Source organism: Ascaphus truei, chromosome 5 (assembly GCF_040206685.1).
Source record: "Ascaphus truei isolate aAscTru1 chromosome 5, aAscTru1.hap1, whole genome shotgun sequence".
In the NCBI taxonomy this organism is placed as follows: domain Eukaryota; kingdom Metazoa; phylum Chordata; class Amphibia; order Anura; family Ascaphidae; genus Ascaphus; species Ascaphus truei.
In genome coordinates this window covers 120,848,801-120,875,591 of record NC_134487.1, presented here as the reverse complement: position 1 = coordinate 120,875,591, position 26,791 = coordinate 120,848,801, and the positions used below count along the sequence as shown (strand labels likewise).

General features: G+C 39.2%; 1 protein-coding gene across 1 annotated transcript in view; it reads left to right on the top strand.

Moving 5' to 3' along the window:
* Positions 1–26,791, top strand: part of LOC142495286 (dynein axonemal heavy chain 3-like) — a 1,152,169-nt gene that overhangs the window by 738,617 nt on the left and 386,761 nt on the right. The window contains exon 42 of the mRNA XM_075600542.1: positions 3,691–3,840. Coding sequence (XP_075456657.1) covers positions 3,691–3,840 — 150 coding nt within the window. The remainder of the gene's footprint in view (positions 1–3,690; positions 3,841–26,791) is intronic.

The window sequence follows — 26,791 nt, the reverse complement described above, 5'->3', positions numbered from 1 at the left end:
TCCAATTTATACACAAGATGGAGTCCAGCAAGACAAAATGGAGTCTGATACAAATGAGTCTTATCTACAGTGGAGAGAAGCAGGAGGGGACATTAGCATGTGGGGAGAAGCAAGTGAGGATTGGATCATGTGAAATCCGGAAATATTCTGTTTGTGTTTACAGTCAAGCATTCGGAGAGGGCCGGTTGCTGTGTTAAGTGGTTTTGGAAGGTTTTGATTTACAATGATAGTTTTGAATGCAGTGACAAGGTGTAGTTACGGTATGTCTTAATGGAATTAGTTATGTTATTTATTGTATTAGTGAAGTTATTGTTTCTCTTTATGGTTGCTTAATGCTGATATCTAGCATACAGTACAACAGTACTACTGCGTATTATTTGCATATTTTGATGGTACATATGGCCCAAATAAATTACAAAGAAATCTTATCAGGCCCATCATACAGTATGAAGTGAGTTTGACACCCCTGGAATGTATTGTATACAGCATAAGGAATGCATATTGGAAACAAGGGAGAGAAGTGCAATACAGTGCCAAACACAGATATAACCAGATTCACCTTCCCCAAAGTAACAGCTCTATGTTTACTGGCTGCTAGCAGATTTTTTTCCAGAGATTGCTGTGGTCAGCTTCTCACTGCCACAAAGAACATTAATCTAGCGTTATCTGTAAAGGCATAAGGTCTGTATGAGTGGTATCTTCGAAAAACACAGTAAACTATCAATAAAAAAGGAAGAGGAAATTGCCAAGTCTGATGGGTAATTGCAGACAATGTTTTGCATGGTTATCGTGATAATAGAGAGATATAGCATCACTAAATGATTTAGGACTGATGTTGACCATTTACAGAGTATAATAGATCACTGAAAGACAAAATACAGCATATCAATATATCAAAAGGTCGATCACTTTTAGAAGGACAAATATAGGGATGATGTGAAATTCTTTTAAAAGGGAGATGGTGAACAACATACAGGTATGGCTTGAGGCAACACAAATAACATTTAAAGATGGTATAGTTAACTCATGGCTATCAACTAATTCATAATAACTAGCTGTACCCGGCGTAACATATGCCGATCTAGGTGATCTTAAAGGTTATTAATGAACCATTACTCTTTGTTTTCACCCCTCCCAGTAATGCATAGCCGTGTTTTGTCCCCTCTTCCCCACTTTACTCTCTCCTCCATCATGCCCTGCTCCTCTTTGCACTCTCTCCTCTCTTTGCACTCGCTGCCTTACTGTGTCTGTTCCTCTCTGTGCACACTACACTCCCTTTTCTCCTACTCATCTGTCTCCTCCTCTCCTTGCTATCTCTGTTTCCTCCTCCTCACCTTGCTGTCTCTTCTTCCCTCTCTTTGCACCCCCTCCTGCTCCATGTGCACACTGCTCTCCATTCCCTCCTCCTTATCATCCGTCTGTCTCCTCCTCTTTATGCTGTCTCTCTATCTCCTCCTCTCCTTGTGGTCTTTCCTCCCTCCTTGTTCCTCTCCTTGAGGAGGCATTCCGGTTGTTGCTTATAACAGCTGAACTTTTTCATGGAAACATACTGTACATAAGCCTTTTATATATATATATATATAGATTCATACAATTATAGTACCGTATATGGAATTCCAACAAGAAATTCCATGTAATAATTTTGAATGTATTAGGATGGTATTAACTTTTTCTAGAGGGAATCTGTATCCTTGTTGCCACAGTTTCTTATATAAAGATGAATTATTTACTGCAATTTACACATTAATTTATTTTTGTTTGCTTAAGGTTTCAGCCTCTTTATTACACTAGAACACCGCACTTGATGCTCATAACTCTATTTATTGCAGCAGCACTGTGTCAAAATTCCTTATATTGTATTGAGTATGTTCTTTTTCATAACTTCATAAATAATAGTTTTAATCTCACATCCAGATACTTTAGTCTTCCAGTACGTTTAGTGTATCTTTAGAGGCCTTGTGATTTTACCAACAACGTAACAACCCACAAAAGTATTAAAAACTTACAAACAATTTGAAAGGTATGTCAAGTAAGGATCATTGATCTTAGAAGCTCTGTTTTATTGTAGTAATGAAGATTTCATATATTGGAGTCATGGTTCCTAATTTTGTTTCAGTCGAAAGGGAGAAAACAATTCACTGCAAGAAACAGTTGCTTCCAACTGAATAAGTAAAACAAAGAAATAATAGACTAAAACCTCAAACGCGGACAGTCGGAAATGAATGCAGAGACTCCCATGTAGGCAGGTGCTTCCTTCACTTAGTGGAAATTTTTAATCTCACCGTGCTCTCTCTAGAACTATAACTTTCTTATCAGCCAAGTGGTAAGGGATGTCAAGTGTTTGAAAGTATTGTCAGCATGAATCTGCTATAAGCCTGTATTTATACTAGTAAGCCTCTGAGATAAATAAATAAGATTGTTGGTCAGAAGAGAAATGTATAAAGATCGATCGTCATCACAATTAATAAGTAAAACAGGATGCTAAGGAATGGGACACATATAAATAAATAACAATTATTATAATTGGGGGGCTCCTGGGATGACTGCGATATTGTTCTGATTTTTAAAAAAGAACAAAAAACTTTGCTAGCGAGTGAAATCCTGTTTTTAGGTGTTTTGTTCAGTATTGTTATGCATATGCATTACAGATGCAGTGGCCGTTATCCGAACATTTCACAATTTGTATTCTTGGGCATACCCAGGCGTTAAGACGTGTGTTTACTAGTGTTTTTATCGGGTGTTGTTGTCTTAAAATCTAAGTGCAATTCAACCTGTCTTTTATTGCCATACAGTTCTGCAAGTGTGCGTGTGTGTAATTGTAATTTGATGATTAACGTTACGAGTTCATACTGTATACTGGACATGGGAAAGAAGTCCTTTTTGAGGCTCCTTAGCCATACACAAATCCACTAACTGTAGAAGATTACGGGTGTGATTGGTGGCATTCACGGCAACGTTCACGGAAGAATAACGAGTGAATGCCGCGTGGGGTACAGCGGAGTTCACGAAAACGGCTCTGTGAAATGTTCGGATAACGGCTGCTGCATCTGTACATCAATTAACAGTCTAAATAATTTATAACTCATTATTAGATTTGTATTTTTTTCTAGCAGGTCGCTGGTTGTGAAAAAACACTAAAACGTTTTCATCGATAAAATAATAATAATATTACCACTATCCTTTGTGAGATCCTGTGTAAAACTGCAACTTTAATTGTATTACTTTTATATTGTTTTGTCTCTTTTACTACATGAACACAACTTTTAAGTACCTGAAAACCATTATCCCCAAAGCTTGCAAATTAAAACCTTGGCTAGTATTGTCAGATAAGCTGAAGTTTGTTAGTTGCATTTCTTCCAGTTTGATTAATCCCACTGCCAGCTATTCACCATTTGTTGTCATCAGTTAACAAAGGTTGTAGCTGTAATAGTTCAGAAAGCTTATTTACCATAGAATGCCCTGCCACCTTTGATTAAATTCCATGTGGATTTATAACTATCGCCTCACAATGCTCTGTGACCTTTAAGGCCCATCTGATAAAAATAGAGGTCATGGATTGTTGAAGTTCTTGTTGTTGCTAACAATGATGTAACTTCGTATACACTTGAAGTTTTTTTTTTGTGTTCTTGTTCGCTGTTTAAAACTTGGCTGAAAATTAACATGAACTAAATTAATGGTTTAATTTTGCAGGCGAAAGAAGAGGGTTTACGGTGCTCCACTGGGGAAAAGAGCTTTTGTCTTTGTTGATGACCTAAACATGCCTGCCAAGGAGAAATATGGTGCCCAGCCTCCCATTGAACTGCTGAGGCAATGGATTGACCACGGCTACTGGTTTGACAGGTGCAATAAATATTAATTAGTGTGCTTGGCTACAGAGGAGTAATGATATACACTGTTTCTCTGAAGCGTTAAATTGTTGTATTAGTCTTTATAATTCCTCATCTGCTCAGACACAACAGGAAAACATTTTGAGTTACAAGATTCTCTACAAGAGAGAAAAATGGAGATTCACAATTTGGACTGAATTACAGCTTTAAAACAAAGGGCTATCTCCAGACTGAAAGCATCTCAATTGTTTTTACGTCATTCCTTTTCATAACCAGCTTTAGTATTTTTATTTTGAATATTGTGTATGTGGTCCTACATACATAAAATAGCATTATGCTACTGACCATAAATGTGTGTCACTGTTGAAATCCCAATAAATGCTGAAATATTTATGTTTGTTTGTCATTGCTTAATGGCAATTTTGAGACTAAGCACAGAAAATACATTGCAGTGCATCTTCTGATAAACATGCTTGCATACAATTAAATAAACTATCTCTATATCTATAAATTGTTTACACCTAAAGTATAAACAAAATAACTGCACGTTTGTGCATTAGTAGGACAAGTGGCATTAATTAAATGCTGATATTTACTGAATCCTTAATTAAAATTGCTTTCACTTGTGCCTAAGAGCCCTTTTCACAGACTATGTGTTTGGATATTTTTTTATAACACTTACTTGTGTGTTGAATATGTTGCTGCATAATAAAAAAGGCTTTTGGAAAATCGATGCGTTTTTTGGCAATAGAATAATCTGATCAGATATTATAATCTCTTATAGGCTGTAATGTTACTTATTTCCATGTTTGCAATTTGTTATTTGTGGTTTCCCTTTCTGTAACCTGCCAATTACTATGGAACACTTAATGGGAATTCAGGTACTGTATTTACTTTATAGTTGGTCATCCTACCATGTTGATGTTCATGCTTTATACACATATTTTTGCTGGCTTTTGATTGTCATAGTTACAATGTGAATCTGTATGTTTTAATTTTTACTTGCAGCTGAAAACTAAAAAGTTAGGAGACCATTTTTTTTTCAGCGAAAAATATGTTGTCAGAAAAGCTTGTTCATGACGTGATATTTTATAAAGGTGAATTTGAAATGTTTCAATGAGAAGCAGTGGATTATATGCTATCAGTGTGTTTGTTTCTTTTTTTGGCATGGAAGGCACTTATGGGTAGATCCTCAGTGCGTTCAATTTTTAGCTTTACGTTGCCTGTATAACGTATCAATCCCCGTAACGCTTATCCCAAAAGGGGATTTGTGTTGCGATACTCTCTCGTTACCGCAAAGAATATCACATTGATACATTTTACTGGATATTTTGCTTACTCATATGCAAATAATATGGTAATGAGCAGTTAACCTAACAACGGAGATTCTCAGACCTCCATTACTGTTAGCGCATGGGAATAACAGTACAATATTAAAGACCTTTCAAAAGCTGCCTGGAGGAGATGAGTGCAGAGGTACAACTAGGGGGGCATAGATTGGGGAAATAAACAGTGGCTTTTATTTAGCCCGTATCTTCCAAAAACAATACAGCTTTAAGGCATCACACAAATAAACAAAAGCCTATCCCTTTGTAAGGGCTTAGTCACACTTCATAGTCCCTATTTGCAGGGCTCGGAGGCTAGGCCTCTTGCCAACCTCTGACCCCAAAGTCTAAAGAGGAACCTTTAAGTAGGGGGTTCTTTATATCAGTCTCCAGGTCTGGGTTGGTATCCATGGGGTGCACCCTGTGGCGGGTTTCAGTGACCGCTGTGTTCTGGAATAGAGGGTCTGGTTCCTTGGGATCTCTCTGGACTCTCTAGTCCTTCTAGGCAGGCAGTTTGTGCAGCATACCTTTCAACCTGACTGGCTAATTGACTCTGGCTACAATTAACCAGCTCTTTTCTGGACTCATCAGCTATAGACCGGCTCTATGTGTGCTGCCTTTTTAAGGCAGGGAAAGTCCCTGTCACACTGCCCTTACTCACATCCAGAGAGACTCTGGTTATCATTGATTTATTTATGGAAATAGCCTAAAAGCAATGCAATGCGTATAGGACTTAACCCGTTCATTACAAAAAGTTACGTCATACAAAGATATATTGTGTATATATAAATGTCTGAAACACATCATAAACTATAGTATTCAAGGATATATGTGGCGTGGGTTTCTGGGCATTTTATAGGTTTAAGGGCCGTCACATGAAGCGACAGCCCTTGAAAAATCAAATTTTGCCGGCTACCAGTTTTCACGACGTCGCTCCGTCGCATTGTCGCCGTTGTGCTTACTATAAACGCACGCGGCGGCGGCAATGCATTTGTTTTCAGGCGACATCACTTCGCCGTTGCCATCGCCGGCACCATAAGTGCGGCCTTATGCATAAACCCAAAGCCATCGTTCTCACAGAAACATGGCTAATCCCTAAAACCCTCAATGCAAACATTGCCAGTCAGGGATACTCCATTTCAAGGAAAGATAGGTCAAAGAGAGGAGGAAGGGTGTTATTTTATTTTTTGCAGAAACCTTACATTTTACCCATTTAAATTGCCCCCCAAACCCACCCTCTTTTGAAATCCTAGTTGGCAAAATCTGCCTCCCTTTTTCTAGGCCTATCTTGGCTGCTGGCATCTACCGTACTGCTACCCTAAAGCCCTACTACGGTCCCTGACTGATATCACACAGTTTCTTGGCTCTATTTCCTCTCTGAATGAGAAGAGTGAGCTGCTAGTTCTTGGGGATTTCAACTACAATTGGCTCGACCCTAAAAACAACAAAATCCAGATATAACTCAAGTCACTTAACCTAACGAAACTCATTTCCCAACCCATGTACAAACCTAAAATCTCACAATCATTCCTTGCTAGACTGGATTCTGTCCTCAAATCCCATCAGAATTCAATCCTCTGGCATTCTTCCTGACACTTTCAGTGACGATGAAATAGTGTAATGTGTAATGTGTAAGGAAAATTAAACTACCCCAATCAAGCACTAAAGTTCTCCTCACTAGAACATTTAGAAACTTTAACCCACAACAGTTTCTGGCTAACCTTACCAAATGCCCTTGGTACAGAATCGACTTAATTCTCGACCCTGATTCTGCGCTTGACTATTTCCAATCTGGGTTCTCAAAACTCTGTGATACCCATGCTCCACTATGCAGAATAAGAGTACGGGGGGGGGCACCTTCTGTGGGTTACACCTGACCTTATAGCACTCTACCATTTCAGGGATACCTTGTGGAAAAGCTACAAAGTAACTGGCACTACCAATGATCTTAACTACAGATGCCTGCGGAATATGTGCACAAGGCAAACAAGATGTGCAAAAGCACAATATTACTCTGACAATCTTCACCAGAATACATCAAACCAAGCTAACTTCTGGAAGGTTACCCACAATATATTCCAGCCTTCTAGCCAACAACAACCAAGTAATATCACGAAGGAAGATATTACTCTAAGAAATCCCACTGACATTGCAAAAGCATTGAATGATTACTTTGTGGGGTGAGCTACTAACTTATTTGCGAAACGCAACCCAAACTTCAAACATGAACCTCATTCTGAGAGTACCCCTATAGCCACACCGTCTCACAACACTGCTCACAATTGTCAATTTGTCGCAGTAGCCGATGAGGAGATTACACAAGCGCTCCTCAAACTAAAACTAAGCAGCCAATGTGGACCTGACTTACTGCAATCTAAGTTCCTAAGACTTGGTGCCCCAGCCATTGCCAAACCAATTGCTTCCATAGTCAACTCTATTCTGCCTGCAGGCCATATCCCTATGACTTGGAAAACTTTGTCCCAATCTTCAAAAGTGGGGACAAAAACACTGTCTCAAACTACAGGCCAATCTCTCTTCTCCCAATACTATCCAAAGTCATGGAAAAATGTGTTCACTCCCAATTAAGCGATTTCTATACCAAGACAAAGTTCCCTAGCCAATTCCAATCTGGCTTTTACCCCAAACACTGCAGATGACACAATCTTATATGCAGACAGCCCTAGCTTCTCCGATCTTGAACACATACTTCAATCTGACTTTTTGAGACTTGAAAATTGGATCTCCCAAAACAAACTGTTTTTAAACACTGACAAGACTGTAACAATGGTATTTGGGACCAAGGCTACATTTATAAACCTTCCAATAACGGAGCTCCAGATCAGAACCAACGCTAACACCACCCTAACTCCTGTTACTAGTTTTAAATACTTGGGTTTATGGTTTGACTCCCATTTAACATTTGGAATGCACATTGATACCCTGACATCGAAAACCTATGCCAAAGTATGTGTACTTTACCGGAACAAATCATCCCTAAGTCTGCGCCAGAAAGCGTATCGCACAGCAGATGCTAATGCCAATTATCGACTATGGGGACATAGTATACGGCTCGGCAGCCCAAACCCACCTTAGAAAACTTGATATCCTCTACAATTAAATATTCTGTTTTGTTCTCCAATGCAACTGCAACACACAGCACTGTGAAATGCTCAAAGAACTAGATTGGTCATCACTTGAGTCTAGGCACAAAGTTCATCTTTCCTGTCTTGCCTTCAAATACTTTCTGTGCAAGCTAGCCATCTATCTGAACAAGCTCCTCACCCCTACCACATGCAGCACTTATAATCTGAGATCTGACTCCAAAAGACTGTTCCTTGTCCCAAGGTTCAGCAAAGTATCCGGCCTCTCCTCCTTCTCTTACCGTGCACCCCAAAACGGGAACAATCTACCGGAGACTCTCACAGCCACCACTAATCTAAGTTCTTTCAAAACTAAAGCTGTTTCACATTTTAATCTGGTCTGTAACTGTTACATACGCCCATAATATATAGTATCTTAACTGTGCATGCAATGTCTTGTATATCATTTACTGTATACCCTGTTCACTTATGCAACTGTATTTGTAACCATTTATTATTTGTCATCTTAACTCTATGCCCAGGACATACATGAAAACGAGAGGTAACTCTCAATGTATTACTTCCTGGTAATACATTTTATAAATACAAATAAATAGATAATGTACAGGTATACAACAAAAGACAAAAAGTCCCAATGCTACATCCAATATGATAAATTATATAGTTAAATACTTATCTGTCTTTCTACTCATAAGTATGGATCATTTAGTCAAATTCTTTGGCCAATGTATGCCCTCTTTGGTAACGCACATGAATAATGCGTCTTTATCGCATGCGTTAATAATGCACGTTAAAGCTTGTATTAGAGTACGTCTCTGAGACACGAACATCACAGTTAATAGCGCTGCTACTTTTACGAACTGACATTATCTTTGCATCCATTAGCTTTGCAGATACCCATTAAAATTAAGAAAAATAACATCCATTCCCAATTTAGTCTTTAGCGTTATTAGCGCAAAAATGACAGACTTCTGTGGATCTACCCCGTTGGCCCCATTTAATATGCTGTAAATCCCCTTCCCACTGCTTAGAAGAGAAGGGATCCATTCAAGTGAATGGTACTAAAACGTTCTTCAGCTGGGACGTGACTTCACTACATATTGTATAGGAGCCTTACTAGTACCAATATATAAAATAATTTCTGCCAAAATATTTTACCCTAAAATAAACATATAAACTATATTATGTAAGATAGTGCAAATGCTTAGTGAGAATTTATGATATAAATGATGCAAATATATGTTGGCAAATAGTTAGTGTTTGCTTAGTGTCGATGAAAAGCAATAACTATGATGATGATAAATATAGTTCATCACTTAAAACTTTTGCTATTTGAAAACTGATAACAAAAAGGAAGATAAGTACAGTAACTGCAATAGTAATACAAAATAGAAATTATTTGTCCCAAAAAATGTTGTTGAATGTTTCGGCAATGCAATTCAATAAAACAGCAAGCATTTTGTCTCTGATTTTTTGGAGTACCAGGATGTGCATTTCTATATTAGGTGAACATAATAATTATTTTAGTTTCAATAATACTTTTTATCTACAAATATTTTGTACTGCTGCAGGGATGTATTTCACCCCAAACTATGCTAACTTATCTCTAGGGGAGTGAGAGGATTATTACATTTGGAATTTTGATCATCACCAGGCAAACTTGGTTCAATGGCAATAGATTTATCGATGATGTGATTTTTATTTGGAGAGGAGGAATAACAGGTTTTATGTAATATCTGAATTTTAATACGAAAATTTTTGTCTTCCCCTGTAAATATAGCTATGACAGAATGCCATTTTTCGATTAGGTGTTTTATATTAGCGAAGGGACGCAATCCAATAAGAATACTATAAAAAGTAGATTTCAAAAGAAAGAGGACAAACTGTTTAAGTGACGGATTTTATAGAGCAATCACATGAATTAAGATGAAGACTTCTGGATAGTCAATATAAAGAATTGAAGTAAATAGAGCATTCAATAAGTAAAACAAACAAACTTGATAGAACGCTATTGCTCAACACAATAACAAAACAAATGCATATAGTAATATTTAATTTATTACTGAATGTAACAAATCCAATTCATATATATATATAAATACATAGTGAATACTTTACCACCAGCAAAGATGATTGGTTTTGTGTGATTCTTTTTGCTTAACACAGTTACTTTTCGACTTTACTGCTGAGTGCTGTCTTCATTTTTATCATCTTTGCTGGTGGTAAAGTATTAACTATTCATCCTTATGGGCTTAGCACCGCGACCATACCTATAGCAATTGGATTGCCAGTGACCGTTTTCTCATATATAAATATATATATATATATATATGTATCAGAAAGAAATCAGCACTAGGACTATTACAAATTAAATACTATAAGTGAGTAAATGGGTGACTAATAAATGTACTGACCCAGGTGAAATGAGCTAGCAGGATGCAGCCCTAATGAGGATATGCCTATCCTGATTAAATGGAAGGAAGAAAAAAGGTGCAATCCTGTAAGGCAATAAAAAACAGGAACATTTATTAATTAAGCAAGGAAGGCTAGGTAACTGAACAGATTAAAACAAACACAATGATGCCAATAGACACAATAAACACAATGTATGACAATAAAAAACAAGAGTACTCTTGAAAAAAATATATATATATATATATATGTATGTATAACAAATAAAATACAAGCTGTGCTACTATACCTAATGAATTACAAATAAAATAATGTGTGCTACTTAAATGATAATACACATATAACACTAGCAAAATATATCTACACAAATTAAACTAGATTAAAATAAATACTCAAAATATAAAAAAACATATAAAAACACAAAATAAATTAACCGTGAGATACCAGTCCCTTTTCAAATTTCACAGGAATAAAGTCCAATGTAATGTCAGGCTCCGGCTGCTTTGAATAGGGAGAACCAGCTCCAAGACCTAAAAAGAAAAAAAAGGACGTGGCAGTGACGTCATCACGTCAAAGGGGCGGGACTAACGCTCGTGATCGGAGCGCGACCATCCCATACTAGCTCCCCTACACGGAGCTTTCCTTATGCATTGAGCTTACCCTAATTGTTTGTTAGCAGCACCCTGGGCAAGCATGAATACACCCAGCACTAAGCAAGGAGGTGTTTATTATCTAGCACTACCACAGAGTCTGCTTTTTATCCATACAGAATGCTTGTTGTTCTTACCTACCGAGGTGTAAGTAGACACTACTTGTGTACTACTGTTCTCTCTTTTTTATTTTCTGTCCACTGGTGGGCCAACAGCTGTAGAGTATGCTGTGCTGGGATTTTTAAACCTTATTGGGTTTCCTTACACAGGTGACTTACCTAGTGTGGGGGGTGTTGCCTACTACCTTAAACTGTGCCCTTTTATGACAGCTATTATCACTGATACTTACAGTGGTACAATTGCTTGATTGTCACAATATGGGATTGGTAGATCTATCAGATTAGTCTCTAGTACAGCTTACTTACACAGACAGTTGCAGTGCTCACTTAGCATTTATATCACCTGTGGTCCATTCAGGTAGGGGGACTCACCTATACCACCATTGGTGTATACATTCCCCCTCCTGTTGCTATTCACCACAACCTTATACCTATAGGCTGTACCTGTGTTATACTCTCACAGGCAGAGGCCACCTCGGCTTGACTATCTAGCTACACCCTGAACATATCATCAAGGGTGTCAGCACATTTATACACACTTATCCGGTATATTTTATTTTCGCAACGCTTTATTGGCTCAACTTGAGTCTCATTCACTTTGATAACCATAGTTTCCTACCCTTATTTTAATTGAGTTATTACTCCTAATAAACTTTATTTTAATCACTCACTCCTCACTCCACATATGACCTCTTCCATTGATAGCACACTGTGATTCCAGTACATGTTTGAGTGCTCTCCAGTGGGGTCCTGTTTCTTCCTGTTCATGTTCCAATTATTCCCCAGATAGTAGCACCACATTGTCATACACCATAGCAGTAGCGAGGGTTCCCTTCCCCCCAGTTCGTTGATCTAGCCAGATCAAGGAAATCTAAGAGAAAAAGACAAAAAGAAGCGCCAGCTCCATGGCATAATATTGTATGTACAAAGATAATTTTATTTAAAAAGAAGAGTGGCCGCCAGGACATTCACTCACTTCAATATAAAGTAAGCATTCATGGGAGACAATCTGTAAGCCGTGAGGAACTGCAAGAGGATTAGGAGCCAGACAATATAGTGTAGATATACACAGTTGGTAGGCAGTAGATACTTATCCTTGGCTGGATGGAAAGTAGTCAGAGCGTCACCTCTATGTCAACAGGGGGAAGATGGTATCTACGGATAGCTGGTGCACCGTTCAGTGCTGCAGGAAAATGTCCATGTATAAGCTGTTACACTTCGTGTGTAGAGCGCAAGCACGCAATCACAGCAGCCCGTCACTAGAGCGCCCTGCTCCGCTACACGCAGCTCTGCAAAATCCGGAAGTATCCTCTGCTCAACCTCCTCGTATGGAGAATAGACTGGCAAACCTCGAGACAGCTCTCAACCGGCGTGATGATGTCAGTGTGTCACTACATCACGACGTCCGACATGTTTCGTCAAGTGAGTGACTTCTTCGAGGGATCCAGCTTATGCCGGGACATTTTCCTGCAGCACTGAGACAACTCCCAAGGGCAAGACATTTCAGGAAATTAAAATGGCAGTGGGCAGGGCATATAACAAGAAGAAATTATCTCATTGTACGGTGATGGATGGATTCCACGGAATATCAAAAGACCAAAGTGACCAAAAGTAAGACCTCACCTTCTCCTGTGTATGCTGCTGTGTTTTCTACATGAATAAACCTCACTTTTAATAGCTGATGCTGTGCCTGGTCCCCGCTTTTTGGCCTGCTATGCTTTCCTGGTTCCGTACCTACGTGGACAAATAACAAGAAGAAATTATCTCATTTTACGATGATGGATGGATTCCACGGAATATCAAAAGACCAAAGCGACCAAAAGTAAGATGAGTGAATGAAATCAGAACATTAGTTGGAGCAACATGGAGAAGAGAGGTTGCAACCAGAGAACCTGGAAGATCATTGGGAAGGCCTTCATCCAGCAGTGGATCGACAAGGACTGAAGATAATGTATATATATTCAATCATTCATCTTTACAAAGAAGGTTCCGTTTCTTTTTTCTTTTTCTTTTTGGGAGATAGGCTGCTATTTGAATAATAAAATAACCCAATTATCAGTTTAATTTTTAGGGAAATGGGATCTAATTTAGACAAAATATTCCCCCTTTCCATACATATTGAATACACTTTTCAAAATGGGGTCAAAAGAGCTTTGTTCCCTGCTTCTGATTATTGGATTTTTCTCTTTTGCATTCAAGTGCTGTATTAATACTCTTATGATTCCAGTTAGGCAAATTATTCTGAGCTGCATATTTTCTTGTGGTAGAATTATTCACACAATCACTTGGGATGCCTTGATTTTTAAAAAGTACTATGTTTTAGTGCAATGGAAAGACAGAAGATAATTACACTGTATGTAGTTTTATTGTTTGAGGGTTACCATAGTTTTTGACTACCTATTTCTTGTAATATAAAATGTTTTTAATATTGCGAGGAAAGATTTTAAATTCTTTAAATCGCTAACAAGTGCCAACCTATACTTGCTGGCCTTGTTGCCCAAAGTGTTGAAAATGGCATTTCACAAACCATGGATATCTCCCACAGGACATATATAGCTTATGAATATGTAACAGATGTACAAGTGCACCTTGGGACAAAAACATTATGGCCAAGAAACCATCAATGCTAATGAGCAACCAACAAAAATAAATGTTTCCATCTGTTCAGCCAGTGTACACCTGTGGCACGCTGCAATTCATTCAATAGTAACATGACAAACTAAAGATTTTAATTTAGAGCATTTTCACAGTCATAATGCTTCTCCTTTATTGGAAATGTATTCTGATATTATTATCTTTTTTTTTTTTAATTTTAATGTACTCAATCCAACAATCCTACAGAATAATGCTAACATTTATAAGCCACTTAATGTGAGGCATGTCACTGAACATAATAACCAGAATCATAGAAAACAGGCATTGGAACATGTATAGGTAACTATTAGATGTCATTTTTAACCATAATAAGGTCTGAGTCATTGATTACAGACTGCAGGCAATTTGAAGGTTTTAAAGCTGGAAACTGAAAAGATTTTCATTTTTAACGTTTTGAATAAATAGAGGAAAGTGGCTGGCAGAGAAAAAACAGAGATATACTGTAACATGCTTTGTAGCATGTGGCATTCTGGCATGAAGATGCATTGTTTTACCTTATATCAATGTTGACTAGAGAATAATAAAAAATAGCATGTATTTTTTTTCTTGTCATCTCTCCACACCATAGTTTTCCTCCGCAATAAAGCGTGTCCATCAATCATGTAAGACTAGGAAAGAACACAAATAAAATGTAAAGTTTCAACCTGTATATCAAGCAAGCTTAATTAACATCTGATAGCCCTGCATTCACATCGGATATTACATATTATGTATACGAAAAAAAAAAGAAAAAAAAACATGTTTATCACGTTTCCGGTACATACACTTTACTAGAGTTTCTGAGTCAAATACATTTACTGACCTGGCAGATCAAGCTAAAGTTTGATAGGAGATTTAGAAATTGATGCATCTATTCAGTTTTCATACAGTATGTGCATCATGGAATCTTTTCTGTTGCTCCATATAAATGCATATACTATATTGCTCTTTAATGAAAGAGGAGAAATATAGAGACACGTGATGGGATAGTTGCTTTCCTACCAAAATTAGTTTCCAGTGGAATAGTTATATTCTGATACTAAATGAAAAGCACAAATTCTCTGTGTTATATTATGTGGAACGTATCTACACTTATAATATATATTATATTATATATTATATTATATATATATTACATATATACAGTATATAATATAAGTAAAAAACAGCAATTCCCTATGCCTCCGTCTAAGCTAGATCTGTGATAGCTCTAGTAGCTCTATAGCTCTAATCAATACAGAACTATTACTCTATACTGGTATGTAGGCAATTAGTACTTCCTCTTTCTTAGTACATAGATTTATATATCTGTTTTTCTTGGTCTAAGCCTTGTCTTTGTCACACTCTTCTGTGCTAACCTGACCTCTATTCCTAATGAGAGAAAGACCTTGTCTTTTCACAGACTCTCGGCAAAATGGTAGCTCGACATTACTTTTTTCTAGTGATGGGATTCAGAAATTTTAGCAACAGGATCTCTCTCACCTGAATACCGGTAAATTGAGGTTGCAGAGGCCTCACATGGTCCTGTGGCATTTAAGTGAAATGCCTTCGTGGAAGAGTGCGGGGCCACTGCAACTACTGTGCCCCCCTCAAAAAAATCCTGCGCACCCCTGGCTTACGTTTTTGCTGAAATGTTCTATGCTACACTGTGATCAATATCCAGTGATCAATATTTTTTGTGAATACGCAGATAATTCAGGAATAATAGCAATCATTGGTCAATTGAGATAACTATTGGCATTATCAGGGGTTTAGCAGAGTTTAAGGGGTGGTTGTTTGAAACACTTTTAACTCTACAAACACCTCTAGTATTGAAGGGATTAACTAATTTGTCAGACTTTTAATAGGGTGTATGATCATGAAGATTAATAATTTCAGTGCTGGTGCATTGTGGATGATGGATCCCACTGGAGGAGTTAAACCAAAAAAGAATGATACGCTGGAGAAGTTCCTATGGGAACATCATGTTCTTTTCTTTAGTGCCATCCATTCGACATAATAATGTGCACTTTACACTAACCCCTGATGCTCCCGCCGGTTATGTGACGGCAGTCATGTCACCCGGTGGTTTAACGGAGCCGCACTTGCCAGATAACCAGAAGAGTCGTGGAACGGAGCAAGGCCGGGCAACTACTCTTCAACCAGCATGGATCGTGTGACGCGCGAGCCTAGGGTTCCACATCGCATTTGCGGAACTGGACTCTGCAGCGTTCCATACTTCTCCCCTGACGCGGTGCTGTGAAAGTCTGTAGTAAATTATTGGCTCACCAGATCGAGTCCTTGCACAGCTAGACTCTGTTCATCGCACAGCTAGGCTTTTGCAGGTTGCAAAACATGCAGAACGGAGTCCTAGATGGGGGGGAAATAAGGACCGGTTGCACCGGTTCGGCGAACTTTGAAAATTTTAGGAAGAGGTTTGCATGAACCATGAACCGGTGAGAACCGGCTGAATCCACCACTACTTTTTTCATCTCCCATTTGTCTCTCTTGTGGTTATCATACTTCCCATACTAGACTTGTTTTCCAAGTGTCATTTGCGGTTATATCTGAAAACAGTTTCTAATACTGGTGGTTGCATCTGTACAAACTAAATAAAGGATTTAGGAGTGATTGTAGACACCAGGTTTAGCAATAGTGCTCAATGTCAGGCAGTAGCTGCAAAGGCTAATAGCATATTTGCCAGACCAGTTTTTCAGCGATTAGCCAGGATATGCAGCATTAGGAAATTCTGCCCTCGTGAGATTATTCTGGCTGCAGTACTGCAAGTTTCCAGCAAACTTGAGACACAGGAGAAGAATTATAGTTCCAAGAGGCATTGCAACATAATACTCTCCCACTTCCTTGATTAGTCCTATTTAAAGATCATGAAATTCTTCAATTTCTTGTGTTGCAAATCTGTTCCCAGGCTTGTCCTGTAAAAAAGTTAAGGGGACTTACCTTGAAGAGTATCCCTCCGTCAGCGTCACTGTGTCCTGACATGTGAAGTCATGTTGGCATGGCAGTGCGACGCTATACGAGGCGGTCTGCTCTGCAAAAGGTAACCAAAGGAGGAAACACACACACATACCCCTCCCCATACCTACCTCTCTCCGCCTATCTGGGGGCCCCAAGCTTCCTCCTCTTCCTCCTCCTGACAGTGCCAGGACCCAACTTCTGACTGGAGGGGGGAGCTGTAAGATGGGGGTCCCACGCTCCCTCATCCAGCTCCCTCCTCTTTTTGGGTGAAAGTTGCTGACAGGAGGGAGAGGAGGGAGCATTGGGCCCCAGAAGTCATGGGGCCCAAGGCTCACATTGCCCTAAGGCTTGCCCTATAAAATTGTCTTCTTTGTGAATGACCGTGGATTGTACTGGACTTTGCTTTTGCCTAACCCCTCAAACTATATTGCCTTACCTGTGTACTGCTGCGACACTCTTTATTCGCTCCTCACCTCTGACAAGCCCCGTTGCGTTTGCCTTCCCAGCCATGGTTCATGCCTGGCTGACGGGCGGCTGATCTGTTAAATGATAATGATTAGGATTTAATAGGCTGCAATGCTTCGCGTGTCTACCAGATGGCATAAATTCATGAATTGTAATGCAGTATATATATATATACTGTGCAGTATTGCAGCCAGCGGGAATAAAATGCTTCAATCCCTGCCTGGAAAATAACGCGATGCACTCGGGCAGAAAACAGTCACAAACCTCAATACACCCGAGTATACCCGAATTCGTGGGACTAGCCGAGCTCGAATAAAGTGTGTCGCCAGTGTATGATCTCAGCTTACTCTGGACTTTGCATCTGCCTAACCCTTAAGCTATACTGCTGGCTGCTGTAAATGACCCTGGATTCTTTTGATTCTGCTCTGATTAAACACCTTTTTCCATCAATCTTCCATCCTGAGCTTCTGTCACCCCCAGCTTTCTCTGAATATTTTTGTGCATAAAATGGAGTGTGGATGGAAGGGAAGACAGCATAATGTTGACACTGTATAAATCATTAGTAAGAGCACACTGTGAATACAGAGTATAGTTTTTAACATCACCCCATAAAAAAAGATATTGTGAAAGTGGAAAAAGGGCAGAGAAGAGCCACCAAATTTATAAAGGGCATGGAAGGACTGACTTATGAGGAAAGGCTAGCAATATCACATTTGCTTTACATTACAAAAGAGGCGTCTAAGAGGGCATATGATAACGATTTACAAATATATTTGGGGTCAATACAAGGAACTTTCAATATAACTTTTCACCCAAGGACAGTACAAAGGGCAATGTTAATTTGGAAAATTCTTAAATAGTGATATTTAATGTAGTACATATTCCTTATCATTTGTTCTATGTAAAAGTAAACAAATGTACCCTGCATCATTTACGGTTGAGGGATTGTTGAGTTGGATGCAACTTGTGTGGTGTCTGTGAGATAAGGTAACTTCTTTTCACTGTACATTTAACACCTGACGAAGGGAGCTAATGGCAACGAAACGTTATGTCGTGCATAAAGCTTACGAGGTCTCAAATCAGTGTTTTGACTGCAATGTTATTTCTTCGTATAATAACCCTAGTATGTCTAAGTCAAGAGACAATATTACATACAAATTGTGTTATAGGTGTAACGGGTTTTCTGAACCGGTCTGACCCCCCCTATCTCATATTGGCCCCTGTGGTCTAACCAGTCCCCATTACGGTGTAGTGTCTGGTGGTGCACCTGTTGGCTACAGGACTCCTGAGTCTCCTGCATGATGGTGTATGGGGATTTGCCAACCCAGACAGGCAGCTGAGGTAGTGTGCTCGAGTCCTACCTAGATCCAGTGCAGCGCCTCCACCTCATCAGGGTCCCTTCGGTCACTCGGGGATGGTCCTGGCGAGGAAATCCTCTGTGGTGCCCCTCTCCGTGCAATAACTCCACACTTGCACACGAGAGTGTTGTTAATCAAGGACATCTTTATTTGTACGGTGGGCCAGCTGCCCTCCACAATGGGGTGTATTCAGCCCTCCATTGTTCACCGTACTTCCCTTCTGAAAGGTGTGTCCTCCTAATGTAGGGATTCCCTATCCCAGAAGGGATACTGCACCTGTGCCAGGTCCCTGGTCACAGTCTCATAGTCCTTATAATACCCTAACTCTGATCTTCCTCTGGTAACTTCTAGACTAGACAGAACAGAACTAACTTTTGCTCAGTGCTGTGCCTTATGTATCCTCTGGGGGCTGACACAACTCTGACATCACGAACCAGGGAGTCAGAGCCTGTGACCACTCCCATCCATACATAGGGCACCTCACCAGGGTGTGAGGGCAAACCTCCATAATTACTGCTGGCATGCCCATAACTTACCAGGCCTTACTGTCAGCAGGAGAGATGACTGCAACCATTTTACAGCATGGTTACATAGGCAACAAAAGTTCACTAATTAGGTTTATTCATCCAAATTACTTTCAGTAAGCAATTACCTGAGGAAGGAAAAACTGTTTTTTAATATATCCTCTATAATGCGACACATATATAGCATGCAGTAATTGGTGTCCTTGAGTAGGCCTTTATCTGTCTGACAGTGGGATACTGACTTAAATATGCCACAGTACCAGCAAACTACCTGAAGCAAAAATATCAGTGCCTTTAATTAAAAAGCAGAATTTGATAACATGCCCCATTCCAATGATCTTTGGGCTCTAGTTCTAAGACACATCAAAAGAGCATTCTGCTTTGTAAAAGCTAAGTTTTAAATAAGCATTTGTTTTTAAAGGGAAATGTGACATGCACTGTCCATGTTTTCTGTATTCTAATAACATTTATCAAACTAGGAATTCACATTCAAAAGTGCCTAACCCTTTGTTCTGTCAACTGTGTTTAGCTGCATACTCATTTGTCACTTATTGACTCAAGATATTATTTTTCCAGTTCCACAGAGATGCATTGTTTGTAATGCAATGTTTTTCAGCCTTGTTATAAAATCAACAGTTCATATTTGTAGATGAAATCTAACATGCTGTAACAAATGGAGCTCTTGAGCATAAATGTACAAGCTGTGTTTCAAGCATCTTCTGGTGTCCCCTCACCACTGTTTTCATTATACTGTAAGTAGTGACTCTAGTGAACTACAGTACCACAGACATAATTATATTTTATTTTGTGAAAATGCCCAAATAAATAATTATTTGCCATTTCATCTCAAATGGAAGCTGCAGAGCTATTGAGTATACAGATCTACATATAACCTTGTGCAAATGTGTTCTAAAAATGGCTGAACGACTGCATTCAGCCAAGGTCCTGCTGTCTCCTAATGGGAAGCCTGTGGCTCTGGGATCGCAGGACCATGGCAAAACACCTTCTTTATCACAGATCTGAGGAGACTTAGGGGGATATTTACTAAGATTCAATATTTAAACTGATTGGTGTTATATCGATCTATTCACTAGAGGTATATCAGCAGCATTTTATTATAGTTTTCTATATTCAACTCTTAGTAGCCGAAATATGCAAGGTCAACCTTTGAAATGGGGGAGTCTAGTTCAAATCTCTGCTTCTTATTTCCTTGGGCAAGTCACTATCTCTCCCTATGCCTCAGGCGCAGAGAAAGCAAGACAGAGAGACACCAGTTTTGTATAGTACCCATTGACTTATACAGTATACATCCTAAAGCACTCCTCTATACAACACATAGACATATGCCAGTTAGCTCATTTGAATATACAGAGTATATTCACATTAGCATCTTAAGTGTGTTCACAGGTATCTCTCCAAGTTTTGTATAGAGAAGTGTTTTGGGAGGAATATACAGTAAGTCAATGAGTAGTCTACTTTTCTCTCTCTCTCTTTTCGAAAGTTAGATTCAAACATAGGTGAATGGAACTACTGTAGGAAATCATTCAAAAAGTATGGCGTTATAGACAGCACTCCAGATGTAAAGAGAAAATGGAAAATAAAGTATGTAAGGTGCAGGGGAACATAGGGAGGGACCCTGAGCCTTCCCAGCACTAATACAGGAAAAAGGTAGATGTTCCCAGCACAATAAAAATAGGAAATAATATTGCAACACCATGTTGTATCCAAAAAGTGGAATTGTATTGAAAATGAATCAATATGAGAATGTATATACTGTACATAGACAGATACAGCATGAATAGATATATATAGGAAAAATATTATACCAATACATGTAAGCCTAACTGGCACATGGGGGAGGGAGGTGAATGCGATATAGTGTTGCAATATTATTTCCTATTTTTATTGAGTGCTGGGAACACCTACCTTTTTCCTGTACTGTAGGAAATCCCTGCCCAACAGAGCTAACACGCACCCAATCTACTGTATCACACAAGCCTTGAGTTGCAAAATAAATGTTGCTAATATTTCCAACCGATTTTGGACATAAAGTTTATTGAATACCAGTGGGTCACAAAAATGTTTGTTTGACACGTTTTTGGCATATTGCACAGATTTGCAATGAAATCACTTTAAAAAAATCTGTAATTACAAAGTTTGGATGCAAGAAGGCCTTTTTTTAATTTTGGCGAGATGTTAATCTGGGCAAGAATGGCTGCACTTTACGGAGTTTATAGAATTAGTGTGAATCCCTGTAGCGTTCTTTCCCTTTTTTGCCACAGTTTTGAAAGGCCATTATAACGGAGTATACTGTATATAGGACTACATGACATGGCACATTGACTTTTAATGCTTGGCAAATTTGTTTTGCGTACAGTAGCTTGCTGTTAGCGCTTTTTATCCTTAGCAAAAAAAACCTGCACATTTCGCCTGATTTGCCAACTTCGAAAAGGCTCCAAGAGCCAGTATGTATTGTATATTCCATCACGTTTGTCATTATTGTTTGACAACACTGTGCTTTTGTTGTTTTTTAGGATTAGACTTTTTGGCCAATATTTAAAGGCAGTAAAGCACATCTTAAACAATGAAATAAAAGTAGCAGTTGTTCTTTTTTTCTTATGTTATTAGAGACATTTTATAAAACTTAGTTTTACATAAACAAATCTTCTTTTCTATACTGGTCTGTTCTTCACTGTTCATGGATAAGATCAGCTTTCTTTACCATTGTCCCTTTCCTTTCTGTTTAAATCATTCCGTAACAGACACAGTGCAAGCATTCTACACATTAAATGTGAGCGGAAATGGAAAAGGACTTTGTTAGAATACCAACAAGACTTTCAAGGTACATTACTCTCAGTAAATGTCAAAATCAGCTTTTCTTCAATAAAATCCTTCCCTAGCCTCTTTTGTGTTGTCATTTCTAATGGACTGAAACATAGGAAGAGACCTGCAAGGAACGCTGGAAGCAGGAGAGATTCATTTTTATTGTATATTATGTATCCTAATATCATTGAAATTACTTGAGTTTTGTTCATACTGTATATTTCTTTTTAAAATATTTTATGGTGTAACAATGTAATAATAGACATAGAAGGGAATTTTATATTTATTGGGAAAATACAACAATCCTCACTCTATGGGGCTATTCCCCTAGGTGTGAGAAGTGCTTATCTGTGTGGAATGAGCCCTTTCCCCTCAAATATGCAGGTTGCAGTATTCTTAAAGCCATTCTCGCATGTCCAAACCGTGCACAAAAATTTAAGCAATTTCATCCTGGCTGTGCAAATCTGTGCAATTTGGCCAAAATGTCTCAATCTCACACATTTTGAAAATGTGCTTGTATTCTAGTATTCTAGTATTCTAGTGCCTCTGTTATGTCCACAATGCTATACTGGACGGAAATACTTGCAAATTTGGTCTCATCACCTCAAGGCTGGCAATATTAGCTGTTTTAGCTCTGTTGGGCAGGGACTCCCTAATTCAATTTGTTTAATTACCTTGTTCATGCCCCTTTATAACTTATCCCTGTACTATTTACCTAATTATGTACATTATTGCAAACATGGAGTTACTAAAATACCAGCGAATTTTCTAAATTTGTGAGATTAAGCTACACTATACATCTCTGATGCACTGACCTTGACCCCTTGCAGGCGCACTTACCAGAACACCCTCCTATTAAAGGTTTTAGCTTGCAATCACCTGCAGCATTTGATCCAAGCAGAAGAGTCAACCTGTCCTTTGCAACTTTAAACCCAGGCATTGATTTTTCCTCTTTTGCAATGTAGCTTCTACTGGGCATTTTCTTCCAGTAGAGCCCAGTCTCATCAACATTGAACACTTGACGTGCGCAATAGCCACCGTCCTCTATAATTTTGGCCAATGTAACAGGGAAGGTTTTAGCTGCCTCCTCATCAGCACTAGCAACTTCACCGGTCACTTTAATGTTATGCAAGTTTGCCCTTTCTTTAAACCGCATAAACCAGCCCTTACTTGCAGTGAAAGTTTCCTCAGTGGTCCCTTCTCCATGCTGTTGCTTAATGTCCTCATACAGACTCAAAGCCTTGGCCTGAATTAAGGCTAAACTAATAGGCACATGACGCTGGGATTGATCTTCCAGCCATATGATGAGGAGTTTTTCTACCTCAGCAATATGCCCAACACGTTGCCTTATTGTTGTACCTTGCATAGGTGCTGAGCCCTTGATCTGTTCCAAGATTCTTGCCTTGTCTTTGATTATTGTCACAATAGTTGTGCGAGATATATCCAAGGCACGTCTAATTTCTGTGTTCGTCTCTCCTTTCTCAGAGCGCTTTATTATGTTTTGTTTGGTCTCCAAAGTCATAGATTTTCTATTCTTTTTTGGAGTAAGAGCACTTTGCTTTTTGCTTTGATCAGCCATGGTTTAGGGCCTAAAATACACCACCAAACCTTCACACAGACTGTTCAGAATGATTTCCCTAGCCTGCAGCCTTCTGTTTGGACATTTGTAGCAATTTTTAAAGCGTCGTAAGAGCGTCGGATAAGCCGTTCGGGCGTCGTAAAACGGGCCATAGGGATGCATTGACTAGCGTCGGATAAGCCGTTCGTCGTAAAACAAAACGTCATAAAACGAGGACCGCCTGTATGTTTATTCGCTCGTAATGTGTGATTTCAATAGGCGCGATATTTTAGAAGCAAACAATTTTATTGAATACGGCGAGGTCACAAATACATTCTTGCTTTTTGCTTTGTCACATCGCACAATGTGACATGTGCAACACCGCAGGTACAGTACTAGAATAGGCCCGTATATTTCAGCTGCGGGGGAGAATGAACCTTCCCTTTTAGAAATATATTTTAGGAACAGACCTCATTGCTATAGAAAATTTGTTTTTTGTTGCTATTTTGCATTGCTGAACCATTTAGCGCTAAACAGCACACTTTATTTAGCCTAAAGCATCAATATGTTTGTTTTTTTAAACAATCTTCAATCTTGATGCTGAAAAAAATGCAATATTTAAACACTTAAATGTCTCTCAAGGAACAACACAGTTTAGTTATCATCTATATTTAGGTGGTCAAGTACAGGAACGTGATATAATTCAACTATGCTGTACAAGTGCCTCAGTTGCTCATAGTTGTCTGGTAATAAATCAATACTCCTTTTCTATTTAAATATATATTTATATGTGTAAAGGTTCAAAAATGTACATCTCATGATTATGAACTGTATATCATGAGATATAAAATAGAGGAACTGCACAACAGAAAGGAAAAATATAGGATAATTATATATAGGCTTTATCTGGCATATATGCTAGTTTATATCCATATATTGAACTTATGATGTTCAAGGGAACAAAAACCTTATCTTAAACTCAGAACATCAATGTTGAACACTGACAAAATTGTGCTTGTTGCCTTCACTTTACTAAAACATATGATGCTGCTATGCAACGGAAGTGTCGATTCCCCATTTCAAAATGCTTCAAAAAATGCCTACTCTAGTTAAATAATGCACATATATTTTATATGTCACAATTGTAGGTGACTGCTCAGCCTTGCAGGACCCCTTACTGTGCGGTGGAAAAATAAAAAGTATAACAGTCAGTATATAAGATGCTTATGTCATTAAAATTCATGCTATTTTTTTTATCTGTTAATCTCAGAAGGTTCCGTTTCACTCCGAGAAGATGTTGGAAGTAGCTTTTGTCAAAGAAAACTTTCTTTGTTTGTTTCTGTTCGCTATTGCAGAGAATGTCCATCAAGGGCATTACTTTTTCTAGAGTGTTTTAAAGGAAGCTGCATTTCATTTAAAATATAACCTACTCTGCACACAGTTGGTGGCAAATCCATCTACTCTATTTGACAGCATGTGAGATATAATCCCCTTTTCATCCTTTGAAGACCTGAAAGCTTGACATAATATATATATATATACTCTCACAAACACACACACACACCGGTATATATACCGATATATACATATAAATATATCGGTATATATACTGATATATACATATATATATATATTTATATATATGTGTAGCCCATATTCCCCCCCCCCCCCCCAATCGCAGATAGGGTGTATGGGAGGGGATCTATATGCATTACCCAGTGTGGTGCTTTACCTGTTAGGCTCACAGGAGGCCTAAGCCTCCGCCACAGAGAGTCTGGGGCACGTATAACAATATGAGTAACCTCGTACTTGGTGCAGCGCCTCCACCTGCGATGGCTCCCACCAGAGGGCGAGTGGTTCCTCGCAGGACAATATATATATATATATATCACTCCACACATAGGGGCCTATGCAGAGAGCAGCGAATTTTAAAATTGGCGAGTTTAATAAAAAGTAGCTTTTTTGGAGAGTTTTATTCTCCATATGCAGAAATGTGCGAATTCTGCTATGTTTAACATGAATGCGTGTGGCGAGTTTAAATTGGCGAGATGCGCGCTGCAGAAATGTGTTAAAAAAAATTCGCGCCTTTTTTTTCCCTTTGCTATGGCCGCGAGCGGCAGCTTCTTGCCAACTTTTTCTGGCGAGGCAAAAAGGAGACAATCGCGCCATTTTATTGACGCGAACAGCCGCTAGATGCCGTTCGCGCCTCTCTGCATAAGGATATTTTTAAAACTGGCGAGATGGAGGTTCTCGCCAGCCGCGAGGCGAGTTTTAGAAATAGAAAAAAAAAATTGGCGCGTTTTTCGTAACTCGCCATTTTCTGCTGTTTTCTGCGCGATTTTCTCCAAAAAATGGCGAGTTTTGAAATAGCGCTGCTCTCTGCATAGGCCCCATAGTATGTAAAACAACCAATGACTTTACTGTACAGCATATGCAATATATCAACAGGTGTCCCTCCCTAGAGGAGACACTAACTACTGCGTCTCGCAGGACGCTACCTCCACCTCCACCGGGTGATCCCACCCGTGTCCAGTAACCCCACACAATATGTCCCCCACCCTCAAGTGAGATATGTATGTGTGACTGCGCAGCCACTATGTCCTGTATGAATAGGTGGTATAGTTGGTGCACTTGTTGGTTACCTGCCGAGCACTCCAGTGCTCGGGCCTGCCAAGGAACTTCACAAAGGATCCTGATGACGGCTGAATACAGGAACTACCGTCCGGGGCGATCCCACCCGGATGGCTGCTGCAGCGACAACGAAGGTCTGAGCCCAAACCTCTGGATGGACGCACAGCGTCTGCTGGGTCCCTAACTGGCTCTGGATAGTAAGGGGCAGGGTCCCTAACCTGGGGCCTGTCCCTGACACAACTCACACTACTGGGTGGCTCAGGGCTAACTGGGGCCTTGGGGGCTGCTGGTCTAGTGCAAGGAGTCACTGACTCCTGCACCCTACCTCCTTCCTGTAGCTTCTCCTGGCGCCGACTGCTCCTCACCTCAAAACCCCACCTAATGTATCTATTCTCCCTGCAGGGCAATC